General features: G+C 41.0%; 2 protein-coding genes across 2 annotated transcripts in view; one reads left to right on the top strand and one right to left on the bottom strand.

Moving 5' to 3' along the window:
- Positions 1 to 16,889, top strand: part of CACNA1D (calcium voltage-gated channel subunit alpha1 D) — a 368,515-nt gene that overhangs the window by 163,244 nt on the left and 188,382 nt on the right. Inside the window, exons 4-7 of the mRNA XM_069084375.1 lie at positions 5,061 to 5,200; positions 7,851 to 7,993; positions 9,854 to 10,006; positions 10,810 to 11,006. Coding sequence (XP_068940476.1) covers positions 5,061 to 5,200; positions 7,851 to 7,993; positions 9,854 to 10,006; positions 10,810 to 11,006 — 633 coding nt within the window. The remainder of the gene's footprint in view (positions 1 to 5,060; positions 5,201 to 7,850; positions 7,994 to 9,853; positions 10,007 to 10,809; positions 11,007 to 16,889) is intronic.
- The window catches only part of TKT (transketolase), a 495,005-nt gene that overhangs the window by 398,749 nt on the left and 79,367 nt on the right, over positions 1 to 16,889 (bottom strand). The gene's annotated exons all lie outside the window — the stretch shown is intronic.

The following is a 16,889-nucleotide window of genomic DNA, read 5'->3' as shown; positions in this document are numbered from 1 at the left end:
GGGGGGGGGGTCCCCGCGCGGCCCCGCCTTCTTTCGGCAGGTCTGCTGCGGTCACGTTGCCCTGTTGACCGGACGTTGGGAGGCTTCCTTAGGATGGGCGATGTCCCGGAGTGGGAGAGGCTGCCCGAAGGCAGTGAGAGCCTCGGGTCTGGGCGCCCCCTGGGGACATTGCGGGGGAGCTGTTCAGGGCCTGGTCTGGTCTCCGCCGTCACCACTTTGGGTTGCTGTCCTTGTTGGAGGCTTCTTTATGTTTTCTTGGTGATCTTGTCCACTCCCACGGGTTCATTGACTGTCTTTATATCCAGCCGCCACCTTTCTTTTGCTGTAGTCTTGCATCCTCACTTGCCTGTGATTCCACAGGCATCTAAAATGCAGACAATAACTGTGATTAATATGGAAATATTTTTACATGATAACACTTGTGTAGAATATATCAAAGTGCCCACAATTTTTAGAAGAAGGGAGGGGAAGGAAGGAGGGAGAAAAATTTGAAGCTCAAAATCTTGTAAAAACGGACTGTAACTGGGGGAAAAATAAAATACTATTGAAAAATAAAATGCAATAAAGGTGACTCACTGTCTTCTCTCCCAAACTCACCCCCCTTCTCTGTTTGTGTTAGAGGTGGCAATGGAGCCAAATCCTCCAGGTGCAAAGCCAGTGTTTCTTCTACTGTACCATGTGGGACGTGAGCGTTGACTGCTTTATGATCACACTCAGGATGTCTGGTTTCTTAGGCCTGGCCTCCTTCCCCCAACTGTTAACCTCTTTCAAGTTTAGCCCCTAAACCCAAATACTTTTTGCTTCTGTCTCACCCCCAGTGTAATATAGGCTCCTTGAGGTTAGAGACAGTCTCACTTTTATATTTTTGTTAACAGAAATATCACATGGGTGCTTAATAAATGTTTTTCCATTTTTATTTAGTCATTCATTCAGGCCATCCTCCTATAGCAATTTCAAATTACTGCCATTCATGCACTCTGTGTTCTAGTGAGATGGAACTACTTGCTGTTCCCTGTACAGAACATTCCATCTTCCTCTTCTATTTCTGTTCCTCTTTTTTTTCTCCATGCCTTTATCTTTTTTGTTTTTTGACAGTCATTCTGGCGAAGCCTGTTGACCCCTTCTCAGAAGAATGTTTTTAAATGCACAAAATAAAATACATAGAATTACCAAGGAATCTAATTCTATTGAAATACAGTTATCAAAATAGAAAATAACCCAAAAATCAAGTTCATGGATCCCAGATTAAGAACCCCTGCTCGATTATCCTTTGGAGTCCTTAGCTTTCTTCAAGACTCACTTCAAACACCACCATCTGTAAAAGAAGCCTCTCCTGATTTCTTCCTGCTTTTAAATGATCTGCACCTGTCTCACACCAGAACTTAATTGGTATTTATTTTGTATATTTTGTTCCATGGGCTGCTATAGTAAAGAATTTCTTTGGGGGCAGCTAGGTGGTGCAGTGAATAGAGTACCAGCCCTTGAGTCGGGAGCACTTGAGTTCAGATTCCGGCCTCAGACACTTAACACTTACTAGCTATGTGACCTTGGGCAAGTCAGCCCCAATTGCCCTTCCTTCCCTGCTCCAAAATAACAAAAAAAAAAATTCCTCACTAAGTGTGTGGCCTGTTGGTGATGGGCCCTCCTTGTTTTCTTAGGTTGGCCCTCAGAGTGTAGACTCCATCTGTTGCTGGGGCAATACTTGAAGCCTTTCCATCATGGGGGAGCCTATTCTCAAAAAGCTTATCTATCCTTGGCTCTTGTAACCTTGTTACCTCTGTTCCACAAAGATACCTTAGAGAAAGATTGTGGAAGCTTTTCTGTTTTTCTAGCCTCCTGCCTGTGCCGTGATAAGGTTTCAAGACACGCGATACAAGTCTCTGAAGAAAGAAAAATCAGTGCTGCACTGAGGGAAATGGAGAAGCATGTGGTTACACATTCAACAAACATTTATGAATTGTGCACTGTGTGCCATGAATTGTGAGATAGTAGGAATACACTGTAGAAATACTGCCAAAGCTCCACGAAGAAAAAATCAGTGTATAGTGCTGAAAATTTAAAATTACATTAAAATGTACAAAAAGTAACATTTAAAAATTGCATTTTCCTTGGTGGTTACATTTTTCAAGGTATAATTTCCACATTGTGTGTGTGTGTGTGTGTGTGTGTGTGTGTGTACATGTGTATGTAATTAAAGTGAGGGCTAGATAAATAGCTGGCATATGAGTCCTTTTGCCCTTTCCTTTTAAAATAAGCTGTGAACTTTTCATTGGGTGAACTTCATGTAAGTGGTTTTTGTTCCTTTTGTTTTCTTATCAGTTTGATATATTTTTAAAAATATTAGTGCTTGCAGTTCTACCCGAAAAAAGCTCTTGCATTCAACCCTTCTTTTCTATTTCTGCCACCCTCTTCACCTTGCATGAAGATATTAATCTCCCCTGGTCCTCATGCCTCTACTTTCTTTCTTCTTGTAATTCCTGTCACACGTTACTGACAGATCAGTTTCCCACATACGTAAGTCCACTCATGTCACTGCCCTGTGACATCAAAAAAATTTTTTTGGTGATTCTTCATCATTTGCCAAATGAAGTCCCAACTTTTTAGATGACCGTTTAGTGTTTTCCCCAATCTGGCTTCATATGACCTTTTCAGACTTCTTTCATGCTCTTCCTTTTTACATACTTTGGGCAGACTGTCTGGAATATTTTTTATTCCAAATTTCTGCTTTCCCATCTTCATGCTTTTATTCTTACCCAGCTACCCTTTATGCTTGGAATATACTTCCTTGCCCTCCTTCCCTACCCTCCTATAAAATGCTATCAATACTTCCTTGCCCTCCTTCCCTACCCTCCTATAAAAATGCTATCAATCTTTCAAAGTTTAATCCAAATGCCACTTCTTCCTAAAAACTTTCCTATAAACCCATTTCTTCCTTTCCCAGACACAGTTCAAAGTTCCTTCTTTGAATTCTCACATAGCCTTATTATCTTTGGCTCTCCTATTTTCTAGTGCCTCACATAGCATACACTCAGTTAGTGTCTGTTAAATTCAGCTGAATTGGAGTCAGATTAATAATGTGAAATATTGAGGTGATTGAGTGCCTATAAAGTATTAGGACATTGGAAGGAGAGACATAGAAAGAAGTATCCCATGGAGAAATGAAGATAAACTTTCCTAGGTCAGGGACAGACACTGTATAAGTCCTGACAAAACTTCAAAGAAAAGTCTCTGCTTAAGAGTTTTTTCTCTTACTCTGTAAATAGCTTCTTTTTAGTAAAAGACTCTTGCATAATTCAGACCCCTTTTATCAGTGTTAAATGACTCTGTGACAGCAAACTTCTTAGCTTGGCATGTAAAGCCCTTTGTAATCAGGTTTCTGCCTACTTTTCCAGACTCATTTAGCATTGCTCCCCTTCACATACTTTCCATTTCAACCAAATGGGCAAGCCATCTCCCATCTCTGTCCCTTTTGCCTAAAATGTATTCCCTCTTAATGTCTGTCTCTTATGTATCTTGGGGTTGGCCACACTTTTTTTCCAGTCTCCGAGGGGTAATCTCCCTCAGACATTGCTGGTTTAGGGCATGGTTGGTTCAGAACAAAAATCTTCTTTCCTAATTAGTTTTAAGGGAGATGGTTGTTCCAAAATCACACCCATCAGATTGGCTTCTTCTTGCCAAATGCTGGTTACATGTAAGAACATCACAAATAATGAATACCAAGACAATTTACTTATTCAAGCATTTAGTTAACAAAAATCAGAATCCTATAGATTCAAACATATTAGAAGATAGACTAGAGTAAATTGGCTCCTTAAACAGGAGTGAAATCTTGCGTCTAAAGAGAAAGGCATTGATCTGATCCAAGGGAAATTCTCTGAAGTCTATAGGGAGGCATGCTGGAAATCTGGGACATGGGCACCCAGATACTTGTCTGTAGCTTCCAAAGTATTTCTCTTTCCCCCCCCCCCACATTCCTGGAGTTCAACCTAGACAGAGTCTAGGACAACATGTCTTTTTTCAAAGAAGAAAAGAAAGAAATGTCTCTTCAGCACTTCCAATGCATCTTTATCAGCATTGATTGTGTCAGTGTCTCTCCACCAAGCAGGGTGGTCTCCTGTGGAATGAATGCCCCAGCTCAGCTAGAAACCCAGGTTCCCCTTAGAAAACTTCTCTTCCTTCAGGTCTCTCCTCATCTCCTAGTCACTAGTGCGTCTTTCTCTCATCATATTTCATTGGATTTATCCGATTGTGCCAGATCTTTCTAGCTGAATGTCTGTGACTGGGAGGGTGAGGACTGTCACAGGTACAAGGATGGCACATGTATATTCTTCAGAGTAGAAGGGAGTGTATAAATGACATGGAGGGTTGTGGGTTTCTCAGGTCTGCTGGTGGGAAGGCTCATTGTGGCCTTTCACTCAGAAGTATAATTTAACCCTTCTGGCAAAGGGAACAGGTGCTGCCTGCCAGTGGAGAAAATGGTTGATTTGGAGACAGTGGACCTGAGTTCAAATCCTGGTTCAGCTGCTTACTCCCTGTGTGATCCTGGACAAGTCATTTAACTTTCAAGGGCCTCCCACTTTTCTTATCTGATGAAAGATGAAAGGATTGTCCTGTGTGACCTCTGAGGTCCATTCCAGCTCCAGGTCTATTATCCTATGATCTTACTTTCTTTTAAAGGACATTATTACAAAACATGGCTCTGAAATAAATTTATCCCTGTGTTTTTCTATACTCAGATTGAAAGATGAAGAAACATTTCCATCTTTATAATATAAATATGTGAAAACTCAGGGATGCCCATTCTATCCCAGAGAGCTCCTTTCATAGTTAATTTATCAGTATAGATGGCTTAAGTTCATTTAGGTCATTTGGAATTGAGTACATTTGCTACTTGGATGCTCAAAATAAAAGCAATATTTGTTGTCTAAGAGTAAAAATACCTTCTTGGCACACAAAAGTGGGGGTACTTGTTGAGTGGATTATGTTTATTTAAAGTCTTGGTGATAATTGTTGTTTTCATCTCTCTCTCCCTCTTCTTTTCTCTTCCCCTTCCCTAACAGGAAAAAGTAGAATATGCCTTCCTGATCATTTTTACAGTTGAAACATTTTTGAAGATTATAGCCTATGGATTATTGTTACACCCTAATGCTTATGTTAGGAATGGATGGAATTTGCTGGATTTTGTAATAGTAATAGTAGGGTAAGTCATTTATATTTGGGGAACTGTATGGAAAAGAGGAATTGGTGTGAAGCTGTTTTTTTTTTTGTTTTGTTTTTGTTTGTTTGTTTTGAGGTGGGCTTTCTGGGGAAGGTAGAGTGGAAATAGATGTTGAATTTTTCCCTACATATGTATTAGGAGCCTGACTTGACATGAGTTAAAAAAAAAATAGCCGGCCTGTTAGTCTCCTAGTGGGAACTTGTTGGAAATTTGATATCATTTTAATGAGTCCCCCAATGAGTGCTCTGTGAAGGCAATCCCTATCCAAGATTTAATCTGGCTGTGACTCTCCAATGTGCCGGCCTTTCTGGGAACTCGGCTGTAATGAGGATGGCTGCTAATACTTATCTTTCTGTTGAATAAAAAGAAAAAAAATGTCTTCCAGCTAGTGTGATACTTGACTGCTTTACCATCATTTCACTTAGGCTATAAATTGTTTTCTGCTAACTTATGGGGGACTTGGCCATACGTTAAATTTAACAACAAAGAACGCTTAAATAATATGAAATGCCTGGCTTTAGATGAAATAAACCAGAAAATGCAGAGAGACAGGCATGCTCCACAGATCATCTCATGGACCCTAAGGAGGAACTGAGTTAAAGGAGGCCTGCAGGTCTTCAGTTCATTTATTACTTTGTGGAACTCTGACTGGCAAAGTAGCCTCTATCAGAGAAGGAAATAGCTGCCCTAGGGGCCACTTTGTGAGATGATACCCTTCCCTTCTCTGTGCTTTCTTGGGCCTAATAATTAATCTTTACCACCAACGTTGCCTCCTTGCAGTTATGTCTGCCAGGGTGTACAGGGGTGCTTGACCATTCCTTGGTCTAGATGTAGATCACCTTGTACTGTTATCTTCGAGGGTTACAGTGGTCTCATGTGTGTCACCAAACTTCCTGTAAGTCGTGATGACCTTATTCCATGCAGGGAGACTCATGTATTACAACAGTCGGTTTTGCAGTCAGGTATGAGATACTAGTGGGACCAGTCAATGACCATCAGAACACTTACTTTCTCCACACATATGAGTGCAAATACAGACACACACATACTGTTTTCAGAGGCTTTCCACTGCCTTATCTTTCCAGAATGTTAAGATTGGACTCTCAGAAGGCCAGGATTACATAGGTGCAGCAGTGGTGAGCAGATGCCCTCTTGAGGTTGTTAGGCGGATGGACAAAAGAAAGTTTTGTTTTGCTTTTTTAATCAGAGGGCTTCATGTCTACATGGGCAAATAGGATATTAGTGTGAAGATGTGAAAATCATCATAAAACATCCTATAAATCATCATAAAACAACATAAAAACAGGAAGAAACACTCCCCCATTTTCTTCCAGGTATAGGCTTGGAAGTCCTCAGGTTGCCTCGGGCAGATGGTTATGCAAAACTCCACATGAAGGATGCAGATCTGGATTCTCTTACTAGATATCCAGTTTTGCTGTGTTCACTCTTTCCTTAGATTTCCATTAGGCAGCTAGAAAATGGGAGTAATGATCATTTATACTAGTGTTTTACTCTATTGAAGTACTTCATTTCCAAAATTCCCATTCATTTTATTGTTATAACCACCAGGGAGACAGGATATTAATATTCCCGTTTTATAATTGAGTTGGCTCTGGAGGAGAAAGTGACCTTGCACAGCCCTCTCGCACTCAAGTCAAAGTCAGCTGCAAGTCACCTCATCGTGTCCCTGACGCTGCGGTCCTCGCTGAAAACAAAGGACAAACACAACGTTGTAGTTGAGTTAATGAAGGCTCACAGAAGCTAATTGACCTGACCAAAGTCCCGTGGCTATTACCAATAGAGCCATGCCTGGAACTAGCTTTCAGGCCTTCTGCTGCAGTAGTTTTTCTCCTGAACCATGATGAGTAACTTGGTTCTCTCACTCCTTCACCCTCCCGGCCTTATATCTAGAAAATTAGACTCACCCTGTGGATATAGGTCTAGTACCTGAAGTTCAGTTGAGCCCTGTCCTTCCAGTGAGTAAGCTTGATAGGTAAAGAATTCAGCATGCCAGCGTCTCATTAATTAACTAAAGAAATACTTGAATTATGGAAAACTTCCAAGAAACATTGAATTCTTTGAGGCCACTGAGTTCCTACACAGATATATCAGATGAACAACTTGTGATGTGAAAAAAAAAAAAGATTGCCATTCCCTAATATGAGAGCCTTGAGATCATTCTTGGAGAAATTGGACAATTATTGTCAGTAGTTGTACCGAGTCTTCTAGAAATGAGGTGAGTCACATTCCCTCTCAGAGCCTTGGTTTCCTCTGCTCTGACATACAGAGGTTGAATTAGGTGAAACTTCAGGTCCCTTTCAGTTCAGCATCCCTGCAATTCTTTGATGAAGTGCTATTGTGGGTTTAGGTGGGGAAGAAATGGAAATGAAGATGGATCCTGAAAAGTGGGGGGCGGGGGGTTCACACTCAGTTCTCCTTGTTTTTGAGGTGAGAACAGTTCTGAGTAGAGGGTCACAACACACAGCTCTCCCTAGGACCCTTTTGTGTGTGCTCTTACAGATGTTCCTTATTTAAGTTGCAGTCTTGGGGAATTAGCCCTTGTCTGAAAATAATTGTGGTTTACCTCTCCAGGTAATATAATTTAATGTTTCTCTCTCTCCTCTTCTTTCAGATTGTTTAGTGTAATTTTGGAACAATTAACCAAAGAAACAGAAGGAGGTAACCACTCTAGTGGCAAATCAGGTGGTTTTGATGTCAAAGCCCTTCGCGCCTTTCGAGTGCTGAGACCACTTCGGCTAGTATCGGGCGTGCCCAGTAGGTTCTCTTTCTTTCCTAGACCTTAGAGTTGGTGGTTGGTGGGTCTATTCGGGTCAGGTTTCAAATTTGTCAGTGATGATTTGGAATAGAAAGCACCAAGAGAGATAAGTGGCTCTCTCGAAAAGTAGTTATGTGAACGAGGAACTGTTCTAGGGACTCCGCATCTTGTGAACCAGTCCAGTTTCAGTTCAACCTTAGGGGAGGAGTGGGAAGATATTCCCTTTGAAAGCAACTGAGAGTATGCCCAGTCTTGTTCTCAGGTAGTAACCTTGAATTCTCAGTTGTTTGTTATGCTTTTATAGTATAATATCTTCCTAGAACCTCAATTTCAAAATGTCAAAAACACAATTCATCATCTTTCTACCAAAGGGCTGCTTCCCCCCTCAGCTTCTCCTCTTGACTGCCTTATTTCTGTTAATGGTATTATCATCTTTTCACCTACACATGAAATCTGTTTCTTCCCATCCTTTATTCCTAACAACCTCTCAACTTCCAAGTTCTGTTGATTCATCCTTTGTAATATCTTTTTATCCTTCTGTTTCTTCCCATTTCTACAGTCGCCACCTTAGTTCAGCCTTTTTACCTCTTACTGTACTATTGTAATAGCTCCCTAACTGCCTCTAGATTTAATATTTCTAATTCTTTCTCAATACCACAGGACCAGATTAATCTTCCAAAATCACAGATCCGATCATAGTCTGTTCCTGCTCAAAGCCATCAGTTGTTCACTCCTTTTCTATGTTACCCAATTCGTGTGACTGTACTTGCTTTCTTCCTCTCCTGCTCCCCCCCACACCCTCCAGGCCTGCCCAGAAATGGTTTGAAGGGTGGTAGACTCTATCAAAATGGAAGGTTGGTTTTAGGAGAGGGAAGATGATGGAGTTTCATTCTGGACACGTTTGAGATGCTTGTGGTTCAGACATCTAGAGATGTCCAGCCAGTGATGGGGGACTGTAGCTCAGCCTACCTGAGCCAGATTGATAGATCTGGAAGTTATTTAAATGAGATAATAATTGAACCTAACAAGGTTAACTATAATAAGAATGATAATGACATGTATATCCTTTTGAAGTTTACAAATTTTTCTGCACTCATGTTCTCTTTTGAGCCTCACAACAACTCTATGAAGTAGGTAATGTAGGTATTATTGCCTCTGTTTTACATATGAGAAAGCTAAGACTGAGGGAGGTGCCTTCACTTACCCATGTTGCCCCATAAGTATCAGAAATGTATTTTAAATGTGATCTTCCTGACTCCAGATCTGACATCTTCTACACCACATTGTATAGAGAGAATGAAAAAGTGCCCAAGGCCTTGGGAGTGCCCATAGTTAGGGGACGAGGATGTGAAAATCAACCCAGCAAAGGAGATAAGGAGAAGAACCAGAGGAGAGCCCTGAGGGCTGGAGGAGTAGGTAGGAGTTGGTAGTGGTCAGTTATACATCAAAGGCTCAAAGAAGATGAAGACTGAGAATCAGCCGTCAGAGTCAGCAAGGAAGAGGTCATCAGCTGCTTGGGAGGGAGTCAAACTGCACAAAATCTCTCTCTCTGTTTATTCACTTGTAAAATGCAGGGATTGAATAATATTATTCATCCTAATTTAGATATTTAAATTTCTGTCTTTTCAGATATTTATATTTAATGAAATAGAAATTTGGACCTGTAAGTTAGCTTAAATATATATGTGTGTGTATTATATATTTCATTATGTATTAACTTCAGTATATTGTCATCATCAATGGATAAAGATCCTATTTTCTCAGGTTGTTATGATCAAGGGTGGAGCACCCTCTGGAAACATTATTCATGGAGTCTCTTCCAAGCCCATAAGCAGTCTATTTTTCTCTCTCTTTCCTAGGTTTACAAGTTGTCCTGAATTCCATTATAAAAGCCATGGTTCCCCTCCTCCACATTGCCCTTTTGGTATTATTTGTAATCATAATCTATGCTATTATAGGATTGGAACTTTTTATTGGGAAAATGCACAAATCTTGTTTTTTCACTGATACAGGTAAGTAATGAGAATGACAACTGTCCTATTAAAAATGCGCTGTCACTTTCATCCAGTTGAGAAAGCCTTGGTTGTTCTGGAGGATAAGGCTGAGAGGGAACCAAAGCAGGCATCCAGTTGAGCGTGCATCTTGTGAGCTCATCATTAGTATCAGCTAATTAGAGTATGTACCTCCGTGTATTGCTCTTCTGTAACTGCGAGCTGATAGAGACCCTTTTTTGTGATACCCTTTTATGCGTTTGCCTCACAACACTTTGAGATTCAGATTCAGTCACTCCCTCCAGCTTCTGAGGTCTGAAGGAGGGTGAAGGCTATCCTTGTACTTTCTCCTAAGCCCTTTCCCCCCACATATCTCTTGCTGATCCTGCCATCAGTTCCTTTGGACTAAGGCATTGAATGCTTCTTTTAAATTGTAGGTATATTTTCTGTAAAGAATATCTTTAAATGATTATAAGCAGTTTAGATTAGTTGGTCAGATTAACTACTGTTGAACGGGACATTGGGAGGACTAAGACTCAGAACAGGTAAGTTTTGATGATGGGAAAATGTTTGGACTATGGGATTGAAGTCTGGGAGATGCTTGGGTTGTTGCCACGAAGTGGTGTGAGACCCTGAACAACTGTGAAGGGGAGGTGACAGAAACAAAAGCTCCCCTCTGCCTCCCTCTCTAAGACACACCTCCTTTGGGATGGTCATTCACAGCCTGCTAAGAGGATTTAGGAACTGCCTTTGCTCTCTGCTTCTGCATTGCACTATTTTTGCCCCACTTCCAGGATGCTGATGCCCTTTGGATTTGTTTGCAGATATCTTAGCTGAAGACGACCCAGCACCTTGTGCGTTCTCAGGGAATGGGCGCCAGTGTACCGCCAATGGCACGGAATGTAGAAGTGGATGGGTTGGACCAAATGGAGGCATTACCAACTTTGATAATTTTGCCTTTGCAATGCTTACTGTTTTCCAATGTATTACTATGGAAGGCTGGACAGATGTGTTGTACTGGGTAAGTAGTTGGGTGATTTGTTGCTTGACCTTGCTTGGATGATTTCTGGTTTGTTAGCATGTCACATAAAGTACACTGGAGAGACTGATGGAAAAGGGGCCTTAGGAGAGTATGAGGAGGAAGAGGAATGGATGCTCTTCATTGCTCATGCCATGAGATTCTTGGTTTTAGATAATGAAGGTATGTCTGCTACTTATAGTTACATTTTTAGGTCTGTAGGTCTCCCACTGCTCCTTCCAAATTCCCTATACCAACATGCTTGCAGGGGAATGCCTGCTTAGGCCCTGTTCCTTAATGAGCAAGTGTGCTGACTGGCTCTTCTCTCCCCTGGATGTGCCACCACTTGGGACCTTTTCCCTCCCCCCTTTCCTGGTGCTGCAGAGGGCTGCCAGGGCTGGCCTGCTGCAGCTGCCTAGAGCTTGTGGGGAGAAATACTCTTTGTCCTTCCTTCCTTTAGAGGAGTTCTCTGGGCTCTCGAAATGGGACAGGATTAAAACAGGAGAGAAGTAGAGCCTCCTTCCTTTCTCCTTTTCCATTAGTTTCTTTTTGTACTCCAGATGTGTTATTTCATTACATTTCCCTTTGCATTTCGAGATTATTGTAGTTTTGCTCAGCATAGTCTCAGGTTCTCCTTCTCTCAGGAGCTCCAAAACCTTGGGCAGAGAAGCTTGGCCTCTGAGTTTGCTCCAAGGCCTGTGAAGTGGAGTAATCCTCAAGGCTTGGCGGCTTTGGAGGCCTTCTCACTCTTGCGCTTGGTTGGGCCAGCTCCATGTGTCAGTTTTATTATTATCACCACCACCTCTGCTACCGCCCAAATCACTAGGAATAGCAAAGCCAACACAGTGGCAACACAATTTTTCCTGAAATTGGAAGGGAGATATCAAAGTCCTATGATTTTTGTGTTCTTTTATTCCTTGATACAGAAGAGACTAAACCACAGACCCATTTTAGTCCAAGTGGAATTAACCAGGGCCCCAATCCCCAATTACTAGAAGGCATTTAGTGGGCAGTTACCTTTGTGAATAGGCATTGCTATAGATCAGAGGCCTTCAAATGAAGGAGCAACATCTTCCAGCAAGGCACAGAGCCCTCAGCATTGTCACAGCCGAGATATTATGACATGACTTTTCTAAAGGGTCTTGCTTCACTAAGCCAGTAAAAAGGCCTCTTTAAGATGCAGCAAAGAATCTTGGATACATACTCCCTTTGACTCACCTGAAGGCCAGCAATGAGGGTAATGTATATATTTAGAAGGTGAATCCCTAAAAGAATATTCTCTCTAAAGTTTAGGTCGAATTTGATAAACGTGGTTTAAGCATCATTCAGCATGTTTCTTTGTCTCTCTTTCTAAATTATCTTGGAAGCGTGTCTGAGATTGTGTGTATGTCTTGTGTGTCAGTTTGTTTTCTATCATTTACATTTCCAAAGAAACCCCTAAAATGTAGATAAGTGTGTCTAGGGAGGAATCTAAACTGCTTTCTTTTGGTTGAATCGAGAATGTGGCTGCTGAAGACACCTGTGTTTTGGATGAAGAATTAGGCCAGACCAGTGGAGAAAGGTTTCCTTAGGGCAGGGCCTGCTTTCTAGTTAGCAGCCTTCTGAGATCTTAGTCACACTCTCTTCATGAGATTCCTAATAAACTCCATGACCCATAGTCACAAGGAAGAAGCTAGATGTTCTGCTAGACTCACTCCAGCCAGACACTGAAACCAGGACCCTACCTAGAGAATGCCCTAGAAAAAAACAACAACCCTTTTTTTTAATTTTACATTTCACTTAAAGACAAAACTAATGGTTTTTACTTGGCTGAATTTTCTAGTAGAATGTAAGCTCCTTAAGGGCAGGGACTGTCTCACTTTTGTATCTGCCTAGCATAGGTTTAACAAATTACTTGTTGGCTGGTTGGTTAACTCCCTCGGTCATCAAGGTGAATCTTCATTACTGATGCAACATTACTCAACTAGTAGAGTGATTTTTGACCTTCCTGTTACATTCTTTCTCCTTGATTCTTTCACTGTGGGCTTTCTGCTGTCCAACAATCAGTGAAAATATAATCAGTTATAAAATGAGAGAAGATAAGAGGAAATTCCATGGGCCAGCAGCAGCGGGAAGAATTTCTTCTAAAATTTTAAAGTATTGCCTAAATTGATGGTAATTACTATGATTATTGTTAATATGACAATTCTGTGGTGAATAATTTCACAATAATGATAGTATCACCTGCTATTTAAAAGGACATTTTTATTGTGGAAGAGCAGTCCGTGTGTAGAAATCACAGCATGTTTTCTCTGGATCCCTTGGGAAGGACAAACTGTATGGAGTATTAAGGTGATTTGCTCCATCTCTATATCAAGACATGCTGTGGATGAGGAAGGTCTGGAATTCAAGGATCTTAGTTCCCTGATCTATGCTTTTTACTTGGTGGGGTCTCATACTCGTGAGAGAAGTCATGTTGAACTCTCTGGATGTTGTGCAATTTCATTTGCCTTTTAGAGTGTTGCAGATGAATGCGCAAAAACTGGCAGAATTGGGAAGTACCATATATTAATTTTTATAACTCATTTACCGCACTTCCCTAAACTCATCCTACAATTATGGAGTAGTGGTGGTGATAAAATCAGGCCAACTTTGAGATATTTTAGTGTTTTTAGGGACCAGAAAGATCATGTAATCCAAAAGTATTAATGCTGTGAGCCATGCTAATACAATTACTAAGTGTGGCCCAAACCTGACTAAAATGTAGTTGAGAAATATTTAACAAAATAAATAAAAATACAATAAAACATAGATACTATTGTGTAGTTTTCTAAGTCAAAATGGTTCTGCAGAAATCCTTCTTTACAGTTTAGTGGCTCCCATTTCTATTTGGATTTAACACCACCCATTTAGTCTGTGAACCCCATTTTATAGATGAGGTGACTAAGGTCTGGAAGTTAACTTCTCTTCTTCCAGAGGCCTTGTTTTACATCATGGCTTCTTGTGTAAGAGTGAGGTTCTATAGCAAACTTAGGTCTTAGAAATGCCTGATTTAATAGAAAGTTCCAGTCTCTTTTTGGACTCATGGGATAAATGTGGCCAGTCCTACTGAAATGATGAGCTGGAGGTCTGATTTTTGTCAACAGTGTTTATCTTCCTAAAATTATTAATATCATTCATTACTTTTTTTTCTCCCAAAGATAGAGAAATTTTTTTTGAAGGATGCACAGGAACAGGTGGAAATCAGCCTCCCCTCAGTACAAACCCACTAGTGTCAGCCATTATTGGTACTCTTCAGGCCTTAACTTTCTGAACTCTGAGTTGTACATTAGGTCCAACTAGCCAAAGGAATTTGATGACATATAAGACCTTTCTGCGACTCCAAGGAAGCCCAGAGGCATCTAGGGCAGAGGGGATTTTATACCCTCTTCGGAACCAAGTTGAAAAGTATGGACACAGCTAGTTTTATTTTAGTATGTTTGTTTTTTCACTGAAGCTAGTCTCATACCTGACCCATTAATTCTACTCGTCTAATTATATCAGTAGTATGAATTGGTTGTTATTTATAAGTAAAGTTTTCTGAATACTTCCTGAAAGAGGAATGCCTAAGCATTAAATGCCATTTTTAATGGAGGGAATAATCACTGGGTAGAATAATCCTACATATGTCCCTGTAGTGTTTTATCAAGCTCACATGTGCCTTAATTCCCAAAGACACATGAAAAGTCATGTATAGGTTTTGAAAAATAAAATATAGATGGGTTCACTTCAAGGAAACTCACTGTCCTCAAATCTAGACTTTTCAAACACATTCTCCTGGTGGGGGAAGTGGATTGGAAGGAGGAAAGTGATGAAGGAGAGACAAAGATGGGACAGCGGGGCTATGCACGATACAAAAGAATTCTCCCGTGTGGAAAAAAAAAACCAACAACCAAAAAACCATTAATGTGTTTAAGTCGTGAGCTCCTGAGCCACTCACAAGTGTGACTTTATTTACAGAAAGTGTTTTAGACTCAGAGGCAAGATGGCAAAATGGGAAGACCTCAGTAAGTCAGGAATAAAGAGACCTCGATCTCAGCTGCCCCTTTATGGGCTGGGTGACCTGTAGGGAAGTCTGCCGAATGTCTCTGGGTCTCTGTTTTCATGGCCTCTCTGACCTCTTCCAACTTTAGCCTTCTCTGATTCAGACATTTAGGAACTCCTGTGAGGTACATGTGAACATAAAAAGGAAAACTCATTGGTTACTTTGACATATGGATAAGGTCAGCATGAAGCTCTTCTAGGTATCATTTCCATGGTATGGGGAGATCATTCCAAAATCCAAAAGGCTCTTCAGAGCCAAAAGTGACACAGGCTCTATAGAAAACTTACCTGTGCTCCCTGTTTGACATTTGCAACAATGGAGTGTTGGTTAATTAGGACTAAGATTTTTTCCCATTGAAAATAATAATGAGGACCTGGCTCATGGAGTCCTTCAGAAAGGTCTCACATCCCAACAGCTTGGGCACAAGGGTGACCTCTCCAACTGATAAGCTCGTTGTTCTTTTTTTTCTGCAGTTCTCATAATCAGTACATGTAAGTACTCCTGGGATGCCAAGTCCAACATTGTTTTAAATCAATAAGAAGCCTCTCCAGTTGACCTTTGGTATGAGTCATCATTGTGTAGTTCAGGAGCTGTCCAGAGTGCTAAAATCAGTCAGGAAACACTTGATCTCTGATCTTGCCTCTCAGACTTACTGGCTGGGAAAATATGAATATATCATATACCTCTTTGGACCCGATTCCTCATCTGTAAAATGGAGATAACAAGAATCACAGAATCCTAGTGTCAGAAATGGCATCAGTGGCCATCTAGTTTAATCCATATCTGAGAAACTGTTTCCTCTACAGTGTTCCCAGAAGGACCTCATCCAACCTGTGTTTGAAGACATGTGTATGGGAATCCACTGTCTCCTGAAGCAGTCCACTTGAATTTTGGATAGTTCTAATTGTTAGCAAAGTTCTTCCTTACATTAAACTCACATTTGTTTCTTTCCACCTTCTGCTCATTACCTTGGTTCTACCTTCTTAAACCAAGCCAAGCTAGTCCCATCCTTCCAGGGGACAGCACTTCAAATACTGGAAGTCAGTTCCCTTGTTTTTCCTTTCCACTCTCCCACCCTAAGACTTCTCTTCTCTGGGCCACACATCCCTATTCTAAATAGGGCATGAATTCAAGGCCTTTCACGGATCTATAGAGGTTGGCCTTCTTTAAGCGCTTTCTAGCTTGTGAAAGTCAAAAGCTTATTTTGAAAGCTGTACTACTCATAACTGAACACAATTCTTCAGATGTCTGACATATTACACAGCATGCTTCAACAAATACTGAGTGTCTTCTGTGTATGGGCCCTCTGCTAGGGGCTGATCCTGTGAAGGCCAAAATGAAATGGTCTCTGCATTCAAGGACCTTCCATTATTCTAGGGGGAACAATATGTGCCCTGCTCATGAGTAATGATCCCCTGCTCTGGGTTTATATGACCCACATCCACTCTTAGAGGCTGCTCAGAAATAATTCTTTTGAGCTCATTTTGCCTCTCTCTCACAGTATCCCTGGGAACCTTAGAATAAAGCTTTGTGTCTAAGTCTTGTCTCCACAGATATGGGCAAAAGACCCCCATCTCCCAAGCACTTATGCTAACAACTATCAGATATGAATAGGATTTTTTTTTCACTCCACAGACAAAAAGCAGAAAAAACCCAAGTGCTCATGGAGTTGCTATGAAAATCAAATGAGATACTGTGCCCCACATGCTTTATAAATCATAGTGTGCTCTGTAAATGACAGCTGGCATCAAGTAGTATTACTCTGTCCCAGGTGCTGCCATGTGACCATCTGGAGATAGAAAGATTGTCCTCAGCTGGAGGAG

Source organism: Petaurus breviceps, unplaced genomic scaffold (genome assembly GCF_028583685.1).
Source record: "Petaurus breviceps papuanus isolate PSGF00001 unplaced genomic scaffold, PetGlider_PUasm1.0 174, whole genome shotgun sequence".
NCBI lineage: Eukaryota > Metazoa > Chordata > Mammalia > Diprotodontia > Petauridae > Petaurus > Petaurus breviceps.
The sequence above is the reverse complement of the archived record's forward strand: the minus strand, read 5'-3'. Positions and strand labels throughout refer to the sequence as shown.